The sequence below is a fragment of the Panthera pardus genome, unplaced genomic scaffold, assembly GCF_024362965.1.
Source record: "Panthera pardus isolate Hobbes unplaced genomic scaffold, ASM2436296v1 HiC_scaffold_27, whole genome shotgun sequence".
Lineage (NCBI taxonomy): Eukaryota > Metazoa > Chordata > Mammalia > Carnivora > Felidae > Panthera > Panthera pardus.
The window spans coordinates 44650520-44676006 of NW_026526843.1; the positions used below are offsets into that span (position 1 = coordinate 44650520).

A 25487-nucleotide genomic window follows, 5' to 3' on the forward strand; every position below is an offset into this window, starting at 1 on the left:
ATCATGTGGGTATTATGTCCTCCCAGGTAGGTTGTGACAAGAAAGGCCCTGCAACTCTGTGGTATTGTTTCAGAAAACCCTTAATCCTAGTCTAATCATGAGAAAAGCAACAAACCAAGCCTGGACCCCCCCCCCCCAAGACTGTCAGGGTCATGAAATTAGTATGGCAGTCCCTCAGAGTTTAACATAATTACCATGTGACCAATAAATTCCAATCCAAAGTATATACCCAAGAGAAGTGAAAACACATGTCAACATAAAAACTTGTAAACAAATGCACATATCATCATTATTCATAATAGCCAAAAAGTAAAAGTAACCTAAATGACTATCAGTAGATGAATAGATAAAACAAAATGCAGTATATCCACAGTAGATTATTCATTCATAAAAAGTAATGAACTACTGGCACATGATACAATATGCATGAACCATAAAAACATGTGAAGTAGCCAAATATGCAAAAGACCACATTTTTTTGTAATTCCATTAATATAAAATATCAAAAATAGACAAATCCATAGAAACAGACGCTCACTTATGCTGATGAGTGCATAACTCCATCAAAAATAGACAAATCCTTAGAAACAGACGCTCACTTATGCTGATGAGTGCATAACTCCATACGTTTACTAAAATCATTAAATTGTACCCTTAAAATTTATGACCTCTATTGTCTAAATTATATCTCAGTAAAGTTGTTTACAACATGATGTTGGCCTGGTCTCCTGTTGTACCACAGTGGGCACCAGCCTTTTAATAAAAAAGTTCTTCATGCTTGGGTTTTATATAAAAATGAATCTAATAAAACTGCCACTGTATCTCAGACCTGCTGATTTTACGTCGTGTTTCTTCAAGCAATGACCTTCCCCACACACACATGCCACCTCAGGTTGCTCTTGTGTGCAAGGTGTGATTTACTACTTCCACACCTTCTGACCATGATAGTGGCTTAAGAGTAGGTCCATGACAGTTCAGAGCCTGTCCCGTGTGACACGACTTTAGCATTACTGCTTTCTTCACTGCTCTGCGGCCTTTCTCACATGACTCTACTTTGAGGGAGCCAAACTAGAACTATCTTTCTGTGTGTCAGTATGGCAGGACTTTTTAAAGGGCTACATAGGTGCACATCCTTTGCACCAACAATTTCCCTGTTAGAAGTTTATCTTCAGGACATAGTTAAAGATGGCAGTAAAGTATTGATTATATGGATTGCCCTCCTGATAACTTCTTCTTTTTACTCTGGGCCTGGATTTGGGAAGGAAGACCAAATGTGAAGCAACACCATGAAGGGGCAGAAGGAGGCAGAAAGAAATGTAATTTTCAGGGGCGCCTGAGTGGCTCAGTCAGTTGAGTGTCTGACTTCAGCTCAGGTCATGATCTCACAGTTCATGGGTTCAAGACCCACATTGGGCTCTATGAGGACAGCTCAGAGCCTGGAGCCTGCTTCGGATTCTGTCTCCCTCTCTCTCTGCCCTGCCCCCGCTCATGCTCTGTCTCTGTCTCTCTCTCTCTCGAATAAATATAACATTAAAAATTTAAAAAATAGAAATGTTGTTTTCAGCACACATGCATGTGTGCGTACACACACACACACACACACACACACACACACCGTCACTCATACAGCAACCAAGTTCTGTTATTACAGTACTAGAATTCTCCCATGACACTCTGCTGGGCTCAAAGAGCACACATTCAGCTCTCCAGTGTAACTATCCATATGAATATGCCGTGAACTGTGCCCTTTAGCAGTGTATAAACACTGAAAAAAAAAATGCCATCCACACATTGTAGATAACAGTGAATATAAGAAACACTCTGAATTCAAAAAACATGCCTTGTGACAATTGGTTATGTCACATTCATAGGCTAGAACTGTAGTCATATATTAAAAAAATAATTATAATGTAAACAATGATGAGAGATGAATCATTGCTTATTGGATTAGCACTGATTCACATTATTTCCAAGTGTGGGGAAATGGAAACTTTCATACTATATTGCTAGCAATATACATTATTAATAGTATTCTGAATATATTGTGTTAATACACAATTTTCTAGATTTCATAGTTCGGAAAAAATATTTTCAGGAACTTAATAAAGAGATGCTTACAAAGATATTTGCACATATATGAGCAAAGTTTTTAAGTATAGTATTGTTTATAATAGAAAAAATGGTAAAGATAAAAACAAAAATTTTATCAGTAGGATACTGGTCAACTAAATTTTGTGACTTCCATAAGATCAAATACCCAGAAGATGGGAAAAGTAATAATAATAAAATAAAATTTTGTTCTGAAGTAATTTAAAATGTCATCTTAGAAATGTATTTACATGGAAAGATGGCCATAATAAGAGCAAAGGTGGGTTACAAAGATCATAAGTGGAATGGATCCATTTTTGCTTATACAGGTCTCTAGCTATTTATCTAGACTTCTCAAAAGAAAAAATGAAAATAATCTTTTTATTCTTCTCACATACAGTTCTCCCTTCAGCATAGAAATAGGTCTTCAGTACCCCTGTATCTTGGATATGCTGCTTTTCCACCTAGACTTCCATCAAACTCTTGTCTGGAGGTTTTGGGCCACAGTCCCTCCCTCACACCTTCTTGCTCCCTGATGTCCAAACCGCAGTTCAGGCTTCTGTCACGAGGTGCCCCCAACATACCACTACATTCAAATTTCTCTACAACAAAAATATTCAAAAAACAGAAAAATACAATACCCTTTCTGAAATTTCAACTAACGAACCTATGTACAGAATGAGTCTAATTATGTTTAAAAAAAAACCCTCATAAGTCTACAAGAAAACCGGAAAAACATATAGGCAAGTGTTTAAATCGGATGAAACACCAGGTGGAGGTAGCGTGCCTTGACAGTCAGCAAAGACTGGCCACCAGGAAGCATCACGGGGCAGACAGGTGACATAGAAGCTGTGGCATCAGAACAGGTTCTGGGCAGCTGTGATCTGTGTCATAGACAGGGGATGACAGACAGAAGGTGGGAGAAGGACTGGACAACCAGAAGAGGGGTGGGGTAATGGAGAGTAAATGCCCTGTCCACTAAGAGGGAACCTCCACAATCATGTCAACCTACACTGATGAAGAGATAAATCAATGAACAAGGTGAAGATCTGGGGCAACAGCAAATGCAACTGCTTTTAAATACATAAAGAGTTTTCCAAACAGAGCTTGTATCATATCAAAAAAAAAAAAAAAAAACATTCTTAGACATTTGTTATTCTTTGCCAAACTTACTCCTTTTTCCTAAAAAGAAAAATGGAGATGGATGCCACCAGGTAGCCAGATTCAGTATGTCAGCCCTGAGTGTCTCAGACCTGGGGGCTCAGAAAGGGGAAGAGACAAGACAGTTGGAGGTTTGGAACTTGGCTCCATGACACCACTCAGAGATTTATGGAATTTTTTAACCCACAGCTGGCATCAGTTCCTCTATGTCCATCATTTTCTGGGATATCTAAACTGAACTAAAGAAGAGCTGTATCTGTGAGTGTGTATGTGGGTGATAAAGGTAGAAGAGTCTTAGAAATACAAGACCACAGGCAGAGATCCACTGTCAAATCAAATTTTTATGTACTTCATTTCCCAGGGAAACTGATACAGGTAATTTTTTCCAAGTAATGAATATTTGTGCACATTACTATTTATAGACCTGTTCAATGTATTTTGTTTTGAATTTTTTTAACTTTAAACTCCAGTATAATTAACATAAAGTGTTATACTAATTTCAGGCATACAACATGGTGATTTAACAGTTCCATACGTGACCCAGTGCTCATCACAAGTAAACTCTTTAATCCCCATCACCTTTCACCCATCTGCCCAGCCCTCTCCCCTCACGTAACCATCACTTTGTTCTCTATAGTTTGGAGTCTGTTTCTTTGTTTGACTCTCTGTCTCTCTCCTTTTTTTTCTTTGTTCAATTTCTTTGTCTTTTAAGTGCCACATATTAGTGAAATCATATGGTATTTGTGTTTTTATGTGTGACTTATCTTAGCATTATACTCTTTAGCTCCATTCATGTCATTGCAAATGGCAAGATTTAATCCTTTTTTATGGCTGAATAATATTGAGTAATATTCCTATATATATATGTATTATATATATTATATGTGGTTATATATATATAATGGACATATGATATCCATTATATGTTATTTATATTCCATTACATATATATAATATATAATATATATAATATATTATATATAATATATAATATATACAATATATAATATATATAATATAATGTATATATTATGTATGTAATGGAATATAATGAAGTATATTATATACATTTAATGGAATATATATATATATTCTTCTTAATATATATCATATATATATATATATGATATATATATATACCACTTCTTTATCCATTCATCTATTAACAGACACTCAGGCTGATTCTATAGCTTAGCTATTGCAAATAAAGCTAAGGGGTGCATGCATCCTTGTGAATTAGTGTTTTTGTATTTTGAGGGGTAAATAAATACCCAGGAGTGCAATTGCTGGATTGTAGGGTAGTTCCATTTTTAACTTTTTAGGGAAATTCAATACTGTTTGCCACAGTGTCTGCACCAGTTTGTATTCACAAAATATGCAAGAAGATTCCCTTTTCTCCACATTCTTGCCAACACTTGTTTCTTGTGTGTGTGTGTGTGTGTGTGTGTGTTTTTAATTTTAGCCATTCTGAAAGGTGTGAGGTGACATCTCATTGTAGTTTTGATTTGCATTTTCCTGATAATAAGTGACGTTGAGCATATTTTCATATGTCTGGTACCCATCTGTATGTCTTCATGTTTGTTGATGTCTTCTGTCCATTTTAATTAGATTATTTGGGTTTTGGGTGTTGAGTTCTACAACTTCTTTACATATTTTGGATACCAACACTTTATCAGACAAGATACTTGTATATATCTTCTCCCATTCAGTAGGTTGACTTTTAGTTTTGTTGATTGTTTCCTTCACTGTGTAGAAGCCTTTTATTTTGATGTAGTCCCAATAGTTTATTTTTGCTTTTATTTCCTTTTCCACAGGAAACATATCAAGAAAAAATGTTGTTATGGCCAATGTTGGAGAAATTATGGCCTGCACTCTCTTCTAGGATTCTTATGCTTTCAGGTCTCACATTTAGGTCTTTAATTCTTTTTGAATTTATTGTTGTGTGTAGTGAAACAAAGAGGTCCAGTTTCATTCTTTCACAAGTTGCTGTCCAGTTTTCCCCACACCATTTGTTGAAGAGACATTCTTTTTCCCATTGCACGTTCTTTCCCGCTTTGTTGAAAATTAATTGACCACATAATTGGGGGGTTATTTCTGGATTTTCTATTCCTTTCCATTGATTTATGTGTCTATTTTGTGCCAGTACCATACTGCTTTGATTACTACAACTTTGTAATATAAGTTGAAATATGGAATTATAATACCTCAAACTTTGCTTTTATTTTTCAAAATTGCTTTGGTAATTTGGGATCTTTTGTGGTTCCACACAAATTTTAGGATTGTTTGTTCAAGTTTTGTGAAAAATGCTATTGGTATTTTGATAGGGATTGCATTAAATCTGTAGATTGCATTGGGTAATATGAACATCTTAACAACATTTGTTCTTAGAATCCATGAACATGGAATATCTTTCCCATTTGTGCCATCTTCAATTTCTTTCATCAGTTTTATAGTTTCAGACTACAGGACTTTCACCTCTTTGTTTAGGTTTATTTTCAGGTATCTTATTATTTTTGGTGCAATGGTAAATGGTATTGGTTTCTTAATTTCTGTTTCTGCTGCTTCATTATTAGTGTACAAAATTGCAACAGATTTCTGCACACTGATTTTGTATCCTGACACCTTTTTGAAATCATTTGTCAGTTCTAGTAGTTTTTGATGGTTTCTTTAGAGTTTTCTATATATAGTATCATGTCATCTGCAAATAGTAAGTTTTACTTCTTCATCACACATTTTTATACCTTTTATTCATTTTTCTTGTCTGATTTATGTGGCTAGGACTTCCAGTTCTATGTTGAATAAAAGTGGTGAAAATGGACATCCTTATCTTGTTCCTGACCTTAGGAGAAATGCTCTGTTTTTCCCCATTGAGAATGATGCTTGTTATGGGTTTTTCATATATGGACTTTATTATGTTGAGGTATGTTCCCTCTGAACTTACTTTGTTGAGGGGTTTTATCATGAGTGTATCCTGTAGTTTATTTAAAGAATCATATGGTTTTTATTCTTTCTTTTATTGATGTGATATATCACACTGATTGATTTGTGAATATTGAATCTCCCTTGCATATCGGGAATGAAACCCACTTGATTGTGGTGAATGATTTTTTAAAAAATGTATCATTGGTTTCAGTTTGCTAGTATTTTGGTCAGAATTTTTTGCATCTATGTTCATTAAAGATATTGGCCTATTGTTCTCTTTTTTCTTGCTTTATCTGGTTTTGATATCAGGGTAATGCTGGTCTCATAGAATGAATTTGGAAGTTTTCCTTTCTATTCAATTTTTTTTGGAATAGTTTGAGAAGAATAGGTATTAAATCTTTTTTAAATGCTTGGTAGAATTTTCCTGTGAAACTGGTCCTGGACTTTTTTGTTCATTGGGAGGCTTTTTAAATTATTATTATTACTGATTCAATATCCTTGCAGGTAATTATTATATTCAAATTTTACATTTATTCCTGCTTCAATTTAGGTAATTTATATGTTTCTAGGAATTTATCCATTTCTTCTAGGTTGTCCAATTTGTTGACATATGGATTTTCATAAAATGTTATGGTCTGTAAGTTTATGCTGAAAAATCCCCTGTTAGATTTATGGGATTTCCCCTCATGTAACTGTCATTTTTTGTCTTGCTTTTAAAATTTTTGTTAATAACTACATTTTGCCATTTTAATCACAATATGTCTTAGTGTGGATTTGTTTTTCTTGATTTTGTTGGGGGTTCTCTGCCTCCTAAATCTGGATATTTGTTTCCTTCCCCAAATTAGGGAAATTTTCAGCTATTATTTATTCTAACAAATTTTCTACCCCCTTTTCTCTCTTCTTCTTCTGGGATCCCAATAATATGAATGTTATTATATTTGATAGAGTCACTGAGTTCCCAAGTCTGTTTGCACTTTGCATAATTCTTTTATCTTTTTTCAGTTTAAGATTACTTTCCATTACTGTATTTCCATTCATTTCTCTGCTTCTTCCAACCTGTTGTTCATTCTATCAATTTTGTTTCTCATTTCATTTATTGAACACTTTGTCTCTGCTATGTTATTCCTTAATTCTGTGTTAAGGGTCTCACTGATGTCTTACACACTTTTTTTTCTCACGTCCAGTGAGTATCCTTTTGATCATTGCTTTAAATTATGTACCAGGCATGTCACTAATATCTGTTTCACTTAGACCTATGGTTGTGGCCTTGTCTTCTTCTTTCACTTGGGATAAATTCTTCTGTGTTTCATTTTCTCTAAGTCCTCTGTGCCTGTTTCTTTATGTTACAAAAGTCAGCTACATCTCGTTTTTGGGAGTAATGGTCTTATGAAGAAGAGGTCCTATAGTGCCCTGCATTGTAGTGTCCCCTGTTCCCCAGGACTTAGTGTTTCAGGGATTGTCTCCAATGTGTGATGCATGTGATGCATATCCCAAGGCTGCTTCATCCATCAGGCCAGTCATCTGCAGTTCTCTTAGCTTCTTATGTGCAGGTTTGTTCCCTGACCTGAATGTGGCAAGTTTAACTATGTGTGTTCTAGTCTTGTGAAATGAGACCTGTTACCACCACTGCCAGAACAAAGTCTCAGCAAAACTCCCAGGTTGGGAGACATGGTTTTGGCAGGGATTTGATCTGGCGTTGGGGAGGGGGCCTGCCATGTTGGGACTGAAGCCAGTGTGACTGGTTGAGCAGTTTCACTGGAGTGTGTGTGTGTGTGTGTGTGGTGGTGGGGGGGTGCTTGGTGTAAGAAAGTTATGTAGAGAGTATCAGGGCTCAACTGGTTCCTGCAGGTGGCGCTATGCTTATGCTGAGGAGTGGGTGAAGGAAATGGTACCTGCCATTTCCTTTATTCCTTGAAGGGTCTCTCCATGAATGCTGCCTCTCTGGGAAAGCTCAGAGATGAGCAAATAACGCCCCCACTGTGTGCCACAGATGTTCTTCAGATGCCGTTTCCATGCTGTATGTCTGTGAACTGTTTGCCCCGCCTTTTCTCTGAGAGCAGCCCCAATCCCCTCTGGGCTCTCTCTGAGCCAAGGCTGTTGATCTTAAAAACTCCAGGCTTTAAGCCCCACTGGTTGCAAGAAGTCATGAAATTCAATCTCTCTCACTTTCCACGCCAATTGTTATGGGGATTTGTCTTCCTTGTGTGGGCTCCCCTGTGTTCTAATCTGTCTCTCACCTTTCTCCAGGACTCTGGCTCCCTCCCCACTGTTGCAGCCATGATCTGTTTCTCTCTCAAATTGCATCTCTGCACTTTCCACCTTCTTTGATGTGGCTTCTTCTCTGCCTAAAATTGTGGAGTTTGTTCTGCCAGTCTTCAGGTTGATTTCTGGGGTACTTAGGATGATTTGATAATTACCTAGTTGTAATCATGGGACAAAGAAAGCCTAAGGTCCTGCTACTCTGCTGCCATCTTCCCAACTTGTTTTTAATTTTTAAGTATTTTTTCCTGAATACAAAATTTCAAAAAATATACAAAAACATGTTCATAAACTGAAATTTTCCTGCAAATCTCACTAGCCTGATTCCTACCCCTCACCCACAGGGGTCTATTGTCATAGAATGGTACTTCCTCTCCAGATGTGGCCCTGTAGGTGAGGGGTACAAGAACATAGACATTTGCACAAACACAATGACACTTTCAGAAGAGAAATCACACTTAACCTCTTTTGCATCTTATATTTTCCATTTAATATTAATTCTCAGGATTCGTTTTTACATCTTATCAGTTGTTATTTTAGCATATTTTAACATGTTGATTGTTCCTATATATTTTATATGAATTATTTGTTGAAATTATTTGCCAATCTCTGTTGTTAGCAAGCATGCTTCACAAACCATGCATAATAACCCAATATCTGAGGTGAAGTTTTAAAATATTTTCTATCTGGTCACCACAAAATTCTTAGTGTTTTTTTTTCCATTTAGAATATGTTTTTAAATTTCAATAATATTATAACTTAAAAATTATACAGGTCATGGTTTAAAGATGATATTGAAAAACTTACAGGGAGCATGTACTGTCAAGCTCCAGAAAGATATAATAATATTCAAACCACAGGATACATTAATACAAAATGGGGGAAACTTTAGAGTAATTCCAGAATTAGCTGCTGATCAGGAGACAACAAAAGTGTCTTCCTGATTTACTTAAACCCTCCTAATAGTAGTACCATAAAATAAATAATGGTCCTAATCATGGGTAACTTGAATAGTTGTTAGGATTAAAAGAGACCAAATATAAAGTACAATTTCTTAAAGTAGCTCTGTACATATCACTTTCCTTCCCTCTGGATCACCTATCCCAAGGGCAACACTTGACCTTATGACTGAGACTTGCTCACCTCTTCATGGATAAGTCAACTGATGTAACCCAATACACAAGTTTCCTGGCACAAAGGGTAGGATTTCATCTCTGTCATTTTCGTCGCCCAGAAGGGTTGCTGAATGAGTATCATTGGGGCCACAATACCAGGGGAGCGAGATCCAACCATTTCTCCAGTGCTGAAAGCCCATCTTCTAAAAAGGAGGCTCCTCTGTGTCTTCTAGGGAGGGGGAGGGATGGAACCTCATTCCCATCCTGCCACTTATCTGTAGCAGTGACAGGATCAGTCATCGTGGTCATCTGTGAAATAAGACCCATGATATCTGATACCTTCATCAAAGAGCTGCACCAAAGTTTAAATGAGAAAACCTTTCCACAGTATATGGCATGTAGTAGGACTTCAATGGCCCTTTAAATGTTGTGATTTGGCAGTAGGGGTTGGTTGAGACTCAGGGCTAAGGCAGGCATTGTGGAAAGTAATTTCTGATTGTTTTTCATAATGAAAAGATAGATTTCTTTATGAAGGAAGAAAACATCTCTCAGATATGACTTGAGTTTCCAAAGTTTTGGAGACAGGAGATTCTCTACTTTCTTGGGTGTTTCAGCTCATAAGAGCTGTTCAACATCATACTTCTGAGCAGACTCTAATGTTGTTCCCCACATTGGGAAGACAAGCTTGTCTTGGACTCAACTGGTGAGCTCAATGAAAGGTGGTACCATGGCAGAAAGCTGTGGTGTTTCCTTAATCACTGCTCCTGGACTGCTTGGTATCTTAATATATTTATAGGGAAATTCTGCACACATCCCATAACCACCAGTGCAGGCATTCCCAGACCATGCATTATTCAGCTATATCACACCAGGACTTCAGTCATCTCCTGCCTCCCTGAGATGCAAATAGCTAAAGAATTATTAGCATTTCTTTGACACACAAGAATGCATACTTCCATTCACTAATAATTAACTATATACTGCCCTAAAACAGTAATGCATTAGAAGTGTCTCATTAACTCTACAGTGTAAACAAGAGGATAAGAAGCAAAGCGAATATTGAGGCAAATTTGAGGGTTAAATTTAAAATGAGAAGACTTCTTAACATGAACTTTCAAACTTGCTCAACTTTCAAGGCATCAAAGATTTTTTAAAAATCCCTCTTTGGACCCCTCATCCCCATGCAGCCACAAGCCTGTGCCTGTCTGTGTGTCTGTTTTTCTGTCTCTCAGTCCCTCTCTTCTCCTTAAAAATCAAAGTTCAAGAAAGATTTTTTTGTATTTTTTTGTTAACATTCTTCACTTTTCACTGACTCTTTATCTCACTGCACTATAGCAGAAACCATAGCTTCTGTCCCTGTGATTGCAATGAACATGTTCTAACCAAGGTTACAAGCCACCTTTCTGTTACTAGTTCCACCAATTTTGTATAAATATATGAATATTCATTCTAATTAACTCCTAAAATATGCATGTTTGTGCAGATTGCTACTGTCACTTCACAGCAATTCTGACAGTCACCTAGTCTCGGAGCATGAAGTGCTGGGTACAAATCCAAGTTGTCCACCTCTCTGTGCAGTCCTGGACCAAGTCTTTATGACTCTGTCTTTCAGCTTCCTAACTGTAAAATGGGGTTTAGCAACAGTATCTAATTCATAGAAGTGCTGTGAGCACTGAAAGGGGCTATACATAAAAATAACTTGGTACATAATAAATTTTAACAATATTTCTTTCTTTCTATATGTCTTTATTGGCATTACCATCCCCACAGGCATAAAAATAAGGTATAAACTTATCCTTATTCACAATCAGACATTTGGGGTATATTGTTACTGAGTATATTCATTTCTTAGGGTCACCACAACAAATTACCATGAACTTTGTGATTTCAGAAATGTTTTTAATCATAATTCTGGAGACTAGAAATCTGAAATTGTGGTGTCGGCAATGCTACACTACCTCTAAAGGCCCTAGTGGATAATCCATACTTACATCTTCTAGTGTCTGGTAGCTCCTGGCTTTCCTTGGTTTCTGGAAGCATAACTCCAACCTCTGTCCCATCTTCACATGGACTTCCTTGTGTGTGTAAAACATTCCTCCCCTTTCTCTCATAAAGGTTCATCCTAAATGCAAGGTGGTTTCATCTCCATATCCTTATAACTGAATTAGATCTTCTAGAACCATATTTCCTATTAAGATCATATTCACATAATGAAGAGCTTAAAACTTGGATATATCCTTTTTAGGGACACAATATAATCCACTACAATGAGACAAGCAGTTTACCTAACTGCATGTAAGATGAGATCTTATCTTTTATAGGCAAATATATGAATATATGCATGTATGCATAAGTATATATAAATCTGCATAAGAAAACTTCTAGAAAAAAAATTGTACAGATAGAAACATTCAGGACTTATCTTTTGGTGATATGTTTTAGGGTAATGATTTTTTCCCTCTTTTATATGTTATCTATTTCTACATAAAATAAATACTTATTGCACTTGTAACTATATATTTTTTTAATATAAAATTTATTGTCAAGTTGGTTTCCATACAACACCCACTGCTCATCCCAACAGGTGCCTTCCTCAATGCCCATCGCCCACTTTCCCTCCCTCCCAACCCCACGAGCCCTCAATTTATTCTCAGTTTTTAAGAGTCTCTTATGGTTTGCCTCCCTCCCGCTCTAACCTTTTTTCCCCCTTCCCCTCCCCCATGGTGTTCTGCCAAGTTTCTCAGGATCCACATAAGAGTGAAAACATATGGTATCTCTCTTTCTCTGTATGGCTTATTTCACTTAGCATCACACTCTCCAGTTCCATCCACGTTGCTACAAAAGGCCATATTCCATTCTTTCTCATTGCCACATAGTACTCCATTGTGTATCTAAACCACAATTTCTTTATCCATTCATCAGTTGATGGACATTTAGGCTCTTTCCATAATTTGGCTATTGTTTAGAGTGCTGCTATAAACATTGGGGTACAAGTGCCCCTATGCATCAGTACTCCTGTATCCCTTGGGTAAATTCCTACCAGTGCTACTGCTGGGTCATAGGGTAGTTCTATTTTTAATTTTTTGAGGAACCTCCACACTGTTTTCCAGAGCGGCTGCACCAGTTTGCATTCCCACCAACAGTGCAATAGGGTTCCCATTTCTCCACATCCTCGCCAGCATCTATAGTCTCCTGATCTGTTCATTTTGGCCACTCTGGCGTGAGGTGATATCTGAGTGTGGTTTTGATTTGTCTTTCCCTGATGAGGAGCGAGGTTGAGCATCTTTTCATGTGCCTGTTGGCCATCTGGATGTCTTCTTTAGAGAAGTGTCTATTCTTGTTTTCTGCCCATTTCTTCACTGGATTATTTGTTTTTTGGGTGTGGAGTTTGGTGAGCTCTTTATAGATTTTGGATACTAGCCTTTTGTCCGATATGGCATTTGCAAATATCTTTTCCCAGTCCATTGGTTGCCTTTTAGTGTTGTTGACTGTTTCCTTCGCAGTGAAGAAGCTTTTAATCTTCATAAGGTCCAAATTGTTCATTTCTGCTTTTAATTCCCTTTTAATTCCCTTAATTGCCTTTGGGGATGTGTCAAGTAAGAAATTGCTGGAGCTGAGGTGAGAGAGGTTGTTTTTTTCCTGCTTTCCCTCCAGGGACAGTTTCTTGCTCACATTGAGGTCCTTTATCCATTTTGAGTTTATTTTTGTGAATTGTGTAAGAAAGTGGTCTAGTTTCATCCTTCTGCATGTTGCTGCCCAGTTCTCTCAGCACCATTTTTAAAGAGACTGTCTCTTTTCCATTGGATATTCTTTCCTGCTTTGTCAAACATTAGTTGGCCATACTTTTGCAGGCCGGATTCTGGAGTCTCTATTCTATTCCATTGGTCTATGTGTCTGTTTTTGTGCCGATACCATGCTGTCTTGATGATTACAGCTTTGTAGTAGAGGCGGAACTCTGGGAGTGTGATGCCTCACGCTTTGGTCTTCTTCTTCAATATTACTTTGGCTATTCAGGGTCTTTTGTGGTTCCAAACAAATTTTAGGACTGCTTGTTCTAGCTTCGAGAAGAACGCTGGTCCAATTTTGATTGGGATTGCATTGAATGTGTAGATAGCTTTGCATAGTATTGACATTTTAACAATATTTATTCTTCCAAAACATGAGAATGGAATGTTTTTCCATTTCTTTGGGTCTTCTTAAATTTTCTTCATAAGCTCTCTATCGTTTTCAGCATACAGATCTTTTACATCTTTGGTTAGATTTATTCCTAGGTATTTTATGCTTCTTGGTGCAATTGTGAATGGGATCAGTTTCTTTATTTCTCTTTCTGTTTCTTCATTGTTATTGTATAAGAATGCAACTGATTTCTGTACATTAATTTTGTATCCTGTGACTTTGCTGAATTCATGTATCAGTTCTAGCAGACTTTTGGTGAAGTCTATCGGATTTTCCATGTATAATATTATGTCATCTGCAAAAAGTGAAAGCTTGACTTCATCTTTGCCAATTTTGATGCCTTTGATTTCCTTTTGTTGTGTGATTGCTGGTGCTAGCACTTCCAACACTATGTTAAACAACAGCGGTGAGAGTGGACATCCCTGTCGTGTTCCTGATCTCAGGGGGAAAGCTCTCAGTTTTTCCCCATTGAGGATGATATTAGCTGTGGGCTTTTCACAAACAGCCTTCATGATGTTTATGTTCCTTCTATCTTGACTTTCTTGAGGGTTTTTATTAAGAAAGGATGCTGAATTTTGTCAAATGCTTTTTCTGCATCTATTGACAGGACCATATGGTTCTTAACTTTTTATTTATTAATGTGATGTATCACATTGACTCATTTGTGTATGTTGAACCAGCCTTGTAGCCCAGGAATGAATCCCACTTGATCATGGTGAATAATTCTTTTTATATGCTGTTGCATTCGATTTGATAGTATATTGTTGAGAATTTTTACATCCATTTTCATCAGGGGTATTGGCCTGTAGTTCTCTTTTTTTGCTGGGTCTCTGTCTGGATTGGGAATCAAAGTAATGCTGGCTTCATAGAATGAGTCTGGAAGGTTTCTTTCCCTTATATTTTGGAACAGCTTGAGAAGGATAGGTATTATCTCTGCTTTAAATGTCTGGTAGAATTCCCCTGGGAAGCCATCTGGTCCTGGACTCTTATGTGTTGGGAGATTTTTTTGATAACTGATTCAATTTCTTTGCTGGTTATGGGTATGTTCAAGCTTTCTATTTCCTCCTGTTTGGGTTTTGCAAGTGTGTGTGTGCTTAGGAATTTGTTTCTTGCAAGTTGTCCAATTTGTTGGCATATAATTTTTCACAGTATTCCCTAATAATTTCTTGTATTTCTGAGTGATGGGTTGTAATAATTCTATTTTCATTAAGGATTTTATCTATTTGGTCATCTCTCTTTTCTTTTTGAGAAGCCTGGCTAGAGGTTTATCAGTTTTGTTGATTTTTAAAAAAAAAAAAAAAACAACTCTTGGTTTCATTGATCTGCTCTACAGTTTTGTTAGATTCTATATTGTTTATTTATGCTCTGATCTTTATTATTTCTCTTCTTCTGCTGGGTTTGGGGTGTCTTAGCTGTTCTGCTTCTATTTCCTTTAGGTGTGCTGTTAGATTTTGTATTTGGGATTTTTCTTGTTTCTTGATATACGCGTGGATTGCAGTGTATTTTCCTCTCAGGACTGCCTTCACTGCATCCCAAAGTGTTTGGATTGTTGCCTATTCATGGAATTTCATTTGTGTCCATATATTTTTAAATTTCTTCTCTAATTGCCTTGTTGACCCATTCATTCTTCAGTAGGGTGTTCTTTAACCTCCATGTTTTTGGAAGTTTTCCAGACTTTTTCCTGTGTTTGATTTCAAGCTTCATAGCATTGTGGTCTGAAAGTATGCATGGTCTGATCTCAATTCTGTTATACTTATGAAGGGCTGTTTTGTGACCCAGTATGTGATCTATCTTGGAGAATGTTCCATGTGCACTCGAGAAGAAAGTATATTCTGTTGCTTTGGAATGCAGAGTTCTAAATATATCTGTCAAGTCCATCTGATCCAATGTATCATTCAGGGCCCTTGTTTTTTTATTGATCCTGTGTCTAGTTGATGAGACCATTGTTGAAAGTAGAGTGTTAAAGTCCCCTGCAGTTACCACATTGTTATCAATAAGGTTGCTTATGTTTGTGATTAATAGTTTTATATATTTGGTGGCTTCCATATTTGGCACATAGACATTTATAATTGTTAGCTCTTCCTGATGGATAGACCCTGTAATTATTATATAATGCCCTTCTTCATCTCTTGTTACGGCCTTTAATTTAAAGTCTAGTTTGTCTGATATAAGTGTGCCCATTCCAGCTTTCTTTTGACTTCCAGTAGCATGATAGATACTTCTCCATCTCCTCACTTTCAATCTGAAGGTGTCCTCAGGTCTAAAATGAGTCTCTTGAAGACAGCAAATAGATGGGTCTTGTTTTTTTTTGTTGTTTTTTTTTTTGTTGTTTTTTTTTGTTTTTTTTTATCCATTCTAATACCCTATGTCTTTTGGATGGAGCATTTAATCCATTTACATTCAGTGTTATTATGGAAAGATATGGGTTTAGAGCCATGGTGATATCTGTAGGTTTCATGCGTGTAGTGGTGTCTCTGGTACTTTGTGATCCTTGCAACCTTTCACTGACAGAATGCCCCCTTAGGATCTCTTGTAGGGCTGGTTTGGTGGTGATGAATTCCTTCAGTTTTTGTTTGTTTGGGAGAACGTTTATCTCTCCTTCTATTCTTAATGACAGGTGTGCTGCATACAGTATTCTCAGCTGCATATTTTTTTCTGTTCATCACATTGAAGATTTCCTGCCATTCTTTTCTGGACTGCCAAGTTTCAGTAGATAGGTCTGCTACTACTCTAATGTGTCTACCTTTGTAAGTTAGGTTCTGTTCATCCCTAGCTGCTTTCAGAATTCTCTCTTTATCCTTGTATTTTTCCAGTTTCCCTATGATATGTCATGCAGAAGATCAATTCAAGTTACATCTGAAGGGAGTTCTCTTTGCCTTTTGGTTTTCAATGCTTGTTTCCTTACCTAGATCAGGGAAGTTCTCAGCTATGATTTGTTAAAGTACACCTTCCGCCCCTTTCTCTCTTCTTCTTTTGGAATTCCTATGATATGGATATTGTTCTGTTTGATTGTATCACTTAGTTCTCTAATTTTCCCCTCATATTTCTGGATTTTTTATCTCTTTTTTTCTCAGCTTCCTCTTTTTCCATAGTTTTATTTTCTAATTCATCTAAACTCTCCTATGCATCTTCAATCCATACTATGACTTCCTCCATTTTATTTTGCACCTCATTTATAGCATTTTTTTAGTTCCTCATGACTATTTCTTAGTCCCTTGATCTCTGTAACAATAGATTCTCTGCTGTTCTCTTTGCTTTTTTCCAAGTCCAGGGATTAATTTTATGACTATCATTCTAAATTCTTGCTCCCTTATATTGTTTAAATCATTTTTGATCAATTCATTAGCTGTCACTACTTTCTGGAGTTTCTTTTGAAGAGAGTTCTTCCATTTTTTCATTTTGGGTAGTCCCTGCAGTAGCTCCAAACTGCAGGACGCTTCCCCCATGTTGTCCAGAGTAATGTGAGTTGGTGGGCAGGGTAACAGTGAGACCCAATTTCTGCCCCCAGCCCACATCTGGGGCCACAGTCAGACTGGTGTGTACCTTATCTTCCCTTCTCCCAGGGCAGGACTCACTGTGGAGTGGCGTGGCCCCTGTCTGGGCTACTTGCACACTGCCAGTCTTGTGGTGCTGCTTCAATGGGATCTGGCCAAGGACGTATTAGAGCGGTGGATCTGCAAGGTGCACAGGCATGGGAGGGACAGCCTTAGCTAGCTTTGCCATCAGTGTTCCCCTTTGGGAGGGCCTTGCAGAACCGGAAGGGAGGCAGGCCTGTCAGAAGGATGGAACCACAGAAGCATAGTGCTGGGCGTTTCCACAGTGCAAGCAAGTTTGTTGACAGGAACTGGTTCCCTTTGGAATTTCGGCTGGGAGATGGGAGAGAGAAATGGTGCTTGCCAGTGCCTTTGTTCCCCTGCCAAGCTCTGTCCTTCTGGGCCTCAACAACTCTCCCTCTTGGTGTGCTCTCGCTCTCCACGTTCTCCAAGAGCAGAGCTGTTGACCTTTAACATTTCAGATGTTAAGTCCCGCTGGCTGTCAAAACTCATGCAGTCCAGCCCCTCTGCTTTTTTAAGCCAGACTTTGGGGGCTCTCCCTTGCCTGGAGGGCTGACTCTCCACTGCCCCTGCTCCCTCCCACCAGTCCGTGTAGCATGCACCGCCTCTCTGCCCTTCCTATCCTGTTCTGTGGGCCTCTTGTCTATGCTTGGCTCCAGAGAGCTCATTCTGCTAGTCTCCTGGTGGCTTTCTGGGTTATTTCCATTGATGTGGGTGGAATCTAAGCGATCAGAAAGACAAGGTGAGCACAGTATCCTCCTATGCCGCTATGTTCCATCTCAGTCTTACCTCTTGCAACTATATAAAAAAGTAGTAGGGAAGCAAGAGCATTTCTAGCCTACCCACAGGAGACCTTTTATAATGGGATTGTGCTCAATGAACAGGAAAGGAGACAAAATGTTGGAAAACACTTCTAGATTATAATAAAACACATCTCACCCAATCCCAAACCAAAATAATTATTATTAATATTTTAAATTCTTGCTTATTAAACTGAAGGAAAAAGTTGTACCTCAGTTTGATTTGTTTTGCTATACCCTGATGTAACAGTAGGGTTGAGGGTTTTATCAGAAGAGAAGCAGTAGTGTACACTGGATAGATGTGGGGCTTAACAGCTAAACTGAATCTGTTCAAATCTCTGTCTTGTGACTAGCTAGCATTGCCATTGTTATGCCTCAGTTCCCTGATGTTTAAAGTGGGACAACATTAGCTCCTCCTCATAGGCTATGTTGAAGATGAAATGAGTAAGTGTACGTGCAGCACATACAATACCGTGGGGCACAGAAGGAGTCAGCAATACAATCAACTTTTTTTAATCATTATTATCATATCAGAATGGACCTTAGTGTTTGTATGACCATTTTTACTATTATTTGGGTTTATATTGACCTTCATCATATTATATTCGTTGAAAACAGGTATTTTATAAAACTGTAAGTAGGTTATCATCTCATTGCTATTCTTAAATATGTACGGTTATACTTGCACAGGAAAATTTCTGAAAACAAATATATGTTTGACAGTAAAAGTGCTTATCCAAACTTTAAGGTTTCTAATTTTTTTTCCTTATCCTACATTTTAAGATTTTTATCTACAATAAAGTTGTCTTGGTTTTGGCAGCAAAGAAAGTGATATGAATAAACAAATATCTTCAAATATTTTCATAGAAAATGGGTTCAATGTCAGAATGGGGAGCATCCCTGAGTCGATGGAAATAGGTAAAATGATGGTCCCAGAAGTAATAAATCTACCACATGACAGTCCCGAATGGGCAGCTTTAGAGACACTAAAGATGCTTAGGGAAAGGGCAAGCACGTCACTCAAATAAACATTACATTCCACAGTCCTAGGATGTCTCTACTCCTTAGGATTTAGTGAATGTCATGATAGGAAAGGACTTTCATAACATGTTTCTTTATTCCTGCTCCAAATAAAGCTCCTTGAACTGAAAGCAGGCTCAGGGATTTCACCTCCCAGTTAGCCAAGCGGGGAACACACAGGGGATGGAAAAGGGCAGAGTGCATGATATTGCCCAGTGCTCAGCCCACAGCTTCCAGAGGGGAGATGTTTCAACAGTGGGATTCAGGGGGAAGTTTAGTCACAGGTTCCTTCAGCCTAGGGCCCAGGACAACCAACACACATGGATTAAAACATATCTGAAGTACCTTCCTTGTGCAACTAAAATAGTAAAAGTGAAGGAAAATATACACATGCCCAGTACTTGTCATACAAATAAAATCCAAGATCAAAATGGGATGAACTCCTAAACCAATCTAGAGATTTGGGTGCTAGTCTGGACACAGAAAAAATAACTCCTTGCAGTCACTGTTGTCTCTCATCAGGATGGCTCAGATTAGGTTCTGGATGTATAAGCCTAGATGACTAACAGTGTGAATGAAATCCATAAAATTAAGCCCAGATTAAGTTCTGGATATACAAGCCTAGATGAATAACAGTGTGAATGAAAGAAAATTAGGCCTGGACAAAGGGAAGATGTTTCATGTTCAGGAAACAGGAGACATTGTTTTGGGCTAGTTGGTACCTGGGAACTCCAAGACTAAATAAATATGGGGTAAAAAGTATTTGGAAATAGTATCTACTGATTGTTTTAGTGCTCTCTACATCATAATTCATAATTTGAACCTCAAACCTCTAATGTGACTGTATTTGGACACAGGGCCTAAGAGGAGGTATTTAAGGTTGAGGTTATAGGGGACCTAATCCAATAGTACTAGTGTTCTTATAAGAAGAGGAAGAGAAACTAAACTTGCTCCCTATAAAAGTACACATACACAGAGGATAGACATCAATATAAAAGGATTACTATAAGTAACTACAAAATGCCTGAAAGCTTTGGCCTATACAACAAATCCACCCCCTTCTCTCACTTCCATGAAACTTCTTACACTAAAACAAGTTCCCTAATTGGGACTTTCACACCTGGAATTCTGACTCTGATTACTAGGTGGCATCTTTCTCCATTTTCTACAGGTTGTTTTCTCCCAATTGAAAAGGTCCTATTTTTATAAACAGGAACAAAACTGTTTCTCAAAGCTAATTATTAAACACTAAGTACTGAGTGATCACAACTCTCTTTGAAAATTTTGTATTTATAAAACAACTGAGAGGATATATGTAGTTTCCTTTCACACTTACTCCTGCATCTATATCTCATTTATTTATTATTGTGTATTGGGTGTTTACTACATGGTTGGCACTGTCAGTCCAATTCCATATCTGCATCCCACATCTTCCACGTCTTTATCTCTAGACCTACACTAAGTGGAAATGCTCACAAGGAAGGTATGTGCATGTTAGTGCTCACCCATGTTAAATGATTCAAACAAATTCATTCCATGCATCTCTAGTCCAAGCTTCTGGTTGAGTCCTGGAAACACAGGATCTAAACAGGAAATTATGTGCTTGAGTAGGGGGAGGTACTACCTTAGGAAACTGAAAGACCTCATAATCCATACTTCTGTCCTCTTGCATAGCAGTAGTGATATACTACCTCCTCCTGATAGGACCTCATTCATAGAGGGAAGGGCAAGGAAAACTTGTGTGGTTTCAGTCTGGGTTGTCTTGGGCAAGAACTGGAGGTCTTACTTTTTCTTTAGCTCTTCACAAGGTCATAATGGTGGATTTCAGAACTGTTTTGTTTTTTTTTTTCTGTCTGGGTAAGGATTGTACCAGATGAAACTGGATTGAACTCCCATAACAGAAAGCACATCAAAGGACTCAGAAGCCAACCTAAAGGCGCCCCCACATCCGAAGTTAGAACAATTTGAGCATCAAAAACATGAATGAGTGCAATGGATTAAAATGCATCAAAGATAGAAACATCTGTAAACACATGATGATACTCTATAAACAGTGAACAAAACCAACTCACAGCTCACCTTTGGGGGATACCAAGGAAACAACACGTTTTAAATTGGAAATACTGCAGAAGAATTAAACATTCATCCTTCCTTTCCTGTTATACCATACCTCAGTGGATCTAGTAGTTGATGAGGGGAAGTTTCTTTTATAGTAGAATTTTAGTAAATAAATACAGAAGTAATCATAAAATTAAATTATCACCTTTTGCAACATTTAATGAAATGCAGATCTAAGCAAGGATCTTCTGAGGCTGCAAAAAACATAAGGTAAGGGGCGACTGGGTGGCTCAGTCACTTAAGCATCCAACTCTCACTTTCGACTCAGGTCACAAACTCATGGTCCTGAGATCAAAGCCTGTGATTGAATCTTGTGTTAGGCTCCACACTGAGTATGGAGTCTGCTTGGGATTCTCTCTCTCCCTCTTTTTGCCCCTCCCCCACTTGCACTCTCTCTCTCTCTCTCTCTCTGTCAAAATAAATAAATAAAATTTAAAAAATGCAACTTCATCAGTAAAAAGATCTATTAAGCAAATATACTGGAAGTTGTGTTTTTTTATAAAAGAAGGAATAGACCATCTTTAAGTTACAAGAGACTTAACACCTCAGAGAAATCGAAATTGAAACCATAATGAGATACCACCACTTGCCCACCAGAAAAAAAAAAAGTTGGAAAGATGCAAATGTCAAGTGCTGGCAAGGATGTACAGAAAGTAGAACTTTCACACACTACTGATGGGAATATAGACTGAAACAACCACTTCTTAACAGTATCTACTGCTTAGTAGTATCTACTGAGCTTATCATACACATAAGTCTCAGAAATGCATCTCTTAGGTATATGCCAAAAATAAATGAAAATAAATGCCCATCCAAAAGCTGTGCATAAGAGCATACACAGCCCCATCATTCATGGAAAATCAAAAACTAGAAAAAAAACCAAAACTCTACAAAAAATACATAGCCACATGTCTTTTCTTTTTATAATTATTGCCTTTTTTTCTTAAATACTCTCTGTATCAGGCACAATCGCTCCTGAAGCATAGTTTTTTTCCCAAAGACATATGGCCCTGTCTGAAAATTACCCACTATGTATTAACATAGCTCAAACATGTCTTTTTATTCTCCCTAAGTGTACTAGTTAGGAGTGTGGGCTCTGAAGACAGATAAGGGCCAAAATCGAGTTCTGCCACATACTGTCTGTGTGACTTTGAATATTTTTACTTCACCTTAAAGTCACACAATTGCCTTATCTGTAAAACCAGGATTATGCGATACCACAGAAAACAAAATATTAACAAATATTGCTTTGTGTTTTGTTTTTTTTAAGAGATAAATGGTCATGAATCGCAATATTTTAAAAATTCAACTGCAGAAATGTTGAGATAGCTGTTTATCTGTTACCTTGAGAGAAGGAAAGAATATGCCAATGCCTCAGTTTCCTCTTCTGTAAAACTGGACAAAAAATCATCTCTACCTCATGGATTGTTCTTTTGAGAATTTATTGAGTTAATTTACAAAAACACATTAGAACAGTGTTAGGCATACAATAAGAGCTCAATAAAAATGAGGTGTTTTTAACAAAAACTAACAAGTTGAGATTTTCAAGTTTCAAAGATTAATAATCCTATGCCTGAATACTATTCATCAACTGATGGTTTTAAATCACTAACTTTAATTATAATCACTGTTGGATAACTAACTTATGAAAATGTTGCAAAAGTGTTTGGAACAACTGATCTCAGGAAACAGCACCACCATTTCTACATGTGGCCAAACAAAAAGCCAAGGGCTCATGCAGGATCATGTCTTATCCTTACATACCTCCAACCATAGCCACTGCAGGCCCTGCCTGTCCTATCTACAACACACCCTGTCTAGGGCCACCCCAGACTCCTGTACACTACTGCAGCATTTGGACAATCCACCTTCATTCCACCTCTGCCCTTCTCCACTGTTCATGCTCTCTATCTCTAAAATAATAATGATACTACTACAAATAACAATAAAACAGAATATAGAAAATCTCTCAAAAGTCAATAAGAAACCAATAAAGTAGGATTTATTCCTGGGATGGGAGGGTAGTTCAATACTCACAAATCAGTGTGATACATTACATCAATAAGAGAAAGAAAAAAAAACATATGATCCTTTCAATAGGTGCAGAAAAAGCATTTGACAAAGTACAACATCCATTCATGATAAAACCCCTCAACAAAGTAGGTTCAGAGGGAACATATGTCAACATAACAAAGGCCACGTATGAAAAACCCATAGCAAGCATCATTCCCAATGGGGAAAAACTGACAGCTTTCCTCCTAAGGTCAGGAACAAGACAAGGATTTCCATTTTCATCACTTCTATTCAATGCAGCACTGGAAGTCCTAGCCACATAAATCAGACAAGAAAGGGGAATAAAATAAGAGGCATCTAAATTTGTAAGGAAGAATTAAAACTTTCACTATTTGCAGATGTGAAGATACTATATATAGAAAACCCTAAAGACTCCAAAAAAACTACTAGAACTGATAAATGAACTTAGTAAAGCCACAGGGTACAAAATCAATATAGAGGAATCCGTTGCATTTCTATACACTAATAATGAAGCAACAGAAAGAGAAACAAAGAAGGCAGTCCCATTTACAATTGCACCAAAAAGAATAAAATACTTAAGAATAAATTTAACCAAGGAGTTGAAAGACCTGTTCTCTGTAAACTATAAAACACTGATGAAAGAAATTGAAGATTGCATGTACAAATGGAAAGATATTCCATGCTCATGGATTGGAAGAACAAATATTATTAAATGTCTATATTACCCAAGGCATTCTATAATTTTAATGTAATCCCTATCAGAATACCAACAGCATTTTTCACAAAACAAGAACAAACAATCCAAAAATTTGTGTGGAACCACAAAATACCCCAAATAGCCAAAGCAATCTTAAAAAGAAAAACAAAGCTGGAGGTATCACAATTATATACTTCAAGTTATACTACAAAGCTGTAGTAATCAAAACAGTATGGTACTAGCACAAAAATAGACAGATCAATAGAACAGGATAAGAAGCCCTGAAACAAACCCACAGCTATATGGTCAATTAATCTTCAACAAAAGAGACAAGAATATGCAATAGGAAAAAAAGCAGTCTCTTCACCAAATGGTGCTGGGAAAATTGGTCAACCATATGCAAAAGAATGAAACTGTACAACTTTATCACACATCCCCAAAAATAAACTCAAAATGGATTAAAGACCTAAATGTTAGAGCTGAAACCATAAAGATCCTAGAAGAAAGCTCAGGGAGTAATTTCTCTGACATTGGCCATAGCAATATTTTTCTCCTGAGTCAAGGGAAACAAAAGAAAAAACAAACTCTTGGAAATGTATCAAAATAAAAAGCTTCTCTACAAGGAAGGAAACAATCAAGAAAACTAAAAAGTTATCTGTCAAATAGGAGAAGACATTTGCAAATGACATGTGCAAAAAGGGTTAGTAACCAAAATCTATAAAGAATTCATAAAACTCAACTATCAGTGCTGGCGAAGATGTGGAGAAATGGGAACCCTCTTGCACTGCTGGTGGGAATGTAAACTGGTACAGCCTGTGTGGAAGACAGTATGGAGACTCTGTAGAAAGTTAAAAATTGAACTACCCTACAATCCAGTAACTACACTACTGGGTATTTATCCAAAGAATACAAGAACACTAATTTGAAAGGATATATGCATCCCTATATTAATCACACCATTATTTACAATAGCTAAACTATGGAAGCAGCCCAAGGGTCCATCAATATATAAATGGATAAAAAAAGATGTGGCATATACATACAATGGAATATTATTCAGCCATGAAAAAGAATGAAATCTTGCCACGTGTAACAACATGGATGGAGCTAGACAGTATAGTGCTAAGTGAAATAAATCTGTCATATTAAGATAAATACCATATGATTTCACTCATATGTGGAATTTTAAAAAAAACAAAATAAGTTAACAAAGGGTAAAAAAAGGAGAGACAAAACAAGAAATAGATGCTTAACTATAGAGAAGAAACTGATGGCAACCAGAATTGAGGTTTTGGGTGGAATGGGTGAAATAGATGATGGGGATTAAAAAGTACCCTTATCATAATGAGCACTGAGTAATGTATAGAATTATTGAATCACCAGATTGTATACCGGAAACTAATACAACACTGTGTGTTAAGTATACTGGAATAAAAATTAAAATCTTTAAAAAAAATCAATAAGAAACCATCAGACAATCCACTAAATAAATAGACAAATGATTTGAACAGACACTACACCAAAAACTATATACAATAATAGG

General features: G+C 37.1%; 1 protein-coding gene across 1 annotated transcript in view; it reads right to left on the bottom strand.

The window, feature by feature from the left end:
* LOC109261706 (nuclear RNA export factor 3-like) overlaps positions 1-9845 on the bottom strand; it is a 15541-nt gene extending 5696 nt beyond the window's left edge. The window contains exons 1-4 of the mRNA XM_053891343.1: positions 9721-9845; positions 8762-8817; positions 8409-8588; positions 2608-2690 (exon numbers count right to left, since the gene is read on the bottom strand). Of these exons, the coding sequence (XP_053747318.1) occupies positions 2608-2690; positions 8409-8588; positions 8762-8817; positions 9721-9845 (444 nt within the window). The remainder of the gene's footprint in view (positions 1-2607; positions 2691-8408; positions 8589-8761; positions 8818-9720) is intronic.
* Between the last annotated feature and the right edge of the window lie 15642 nt (positions 9846-25487).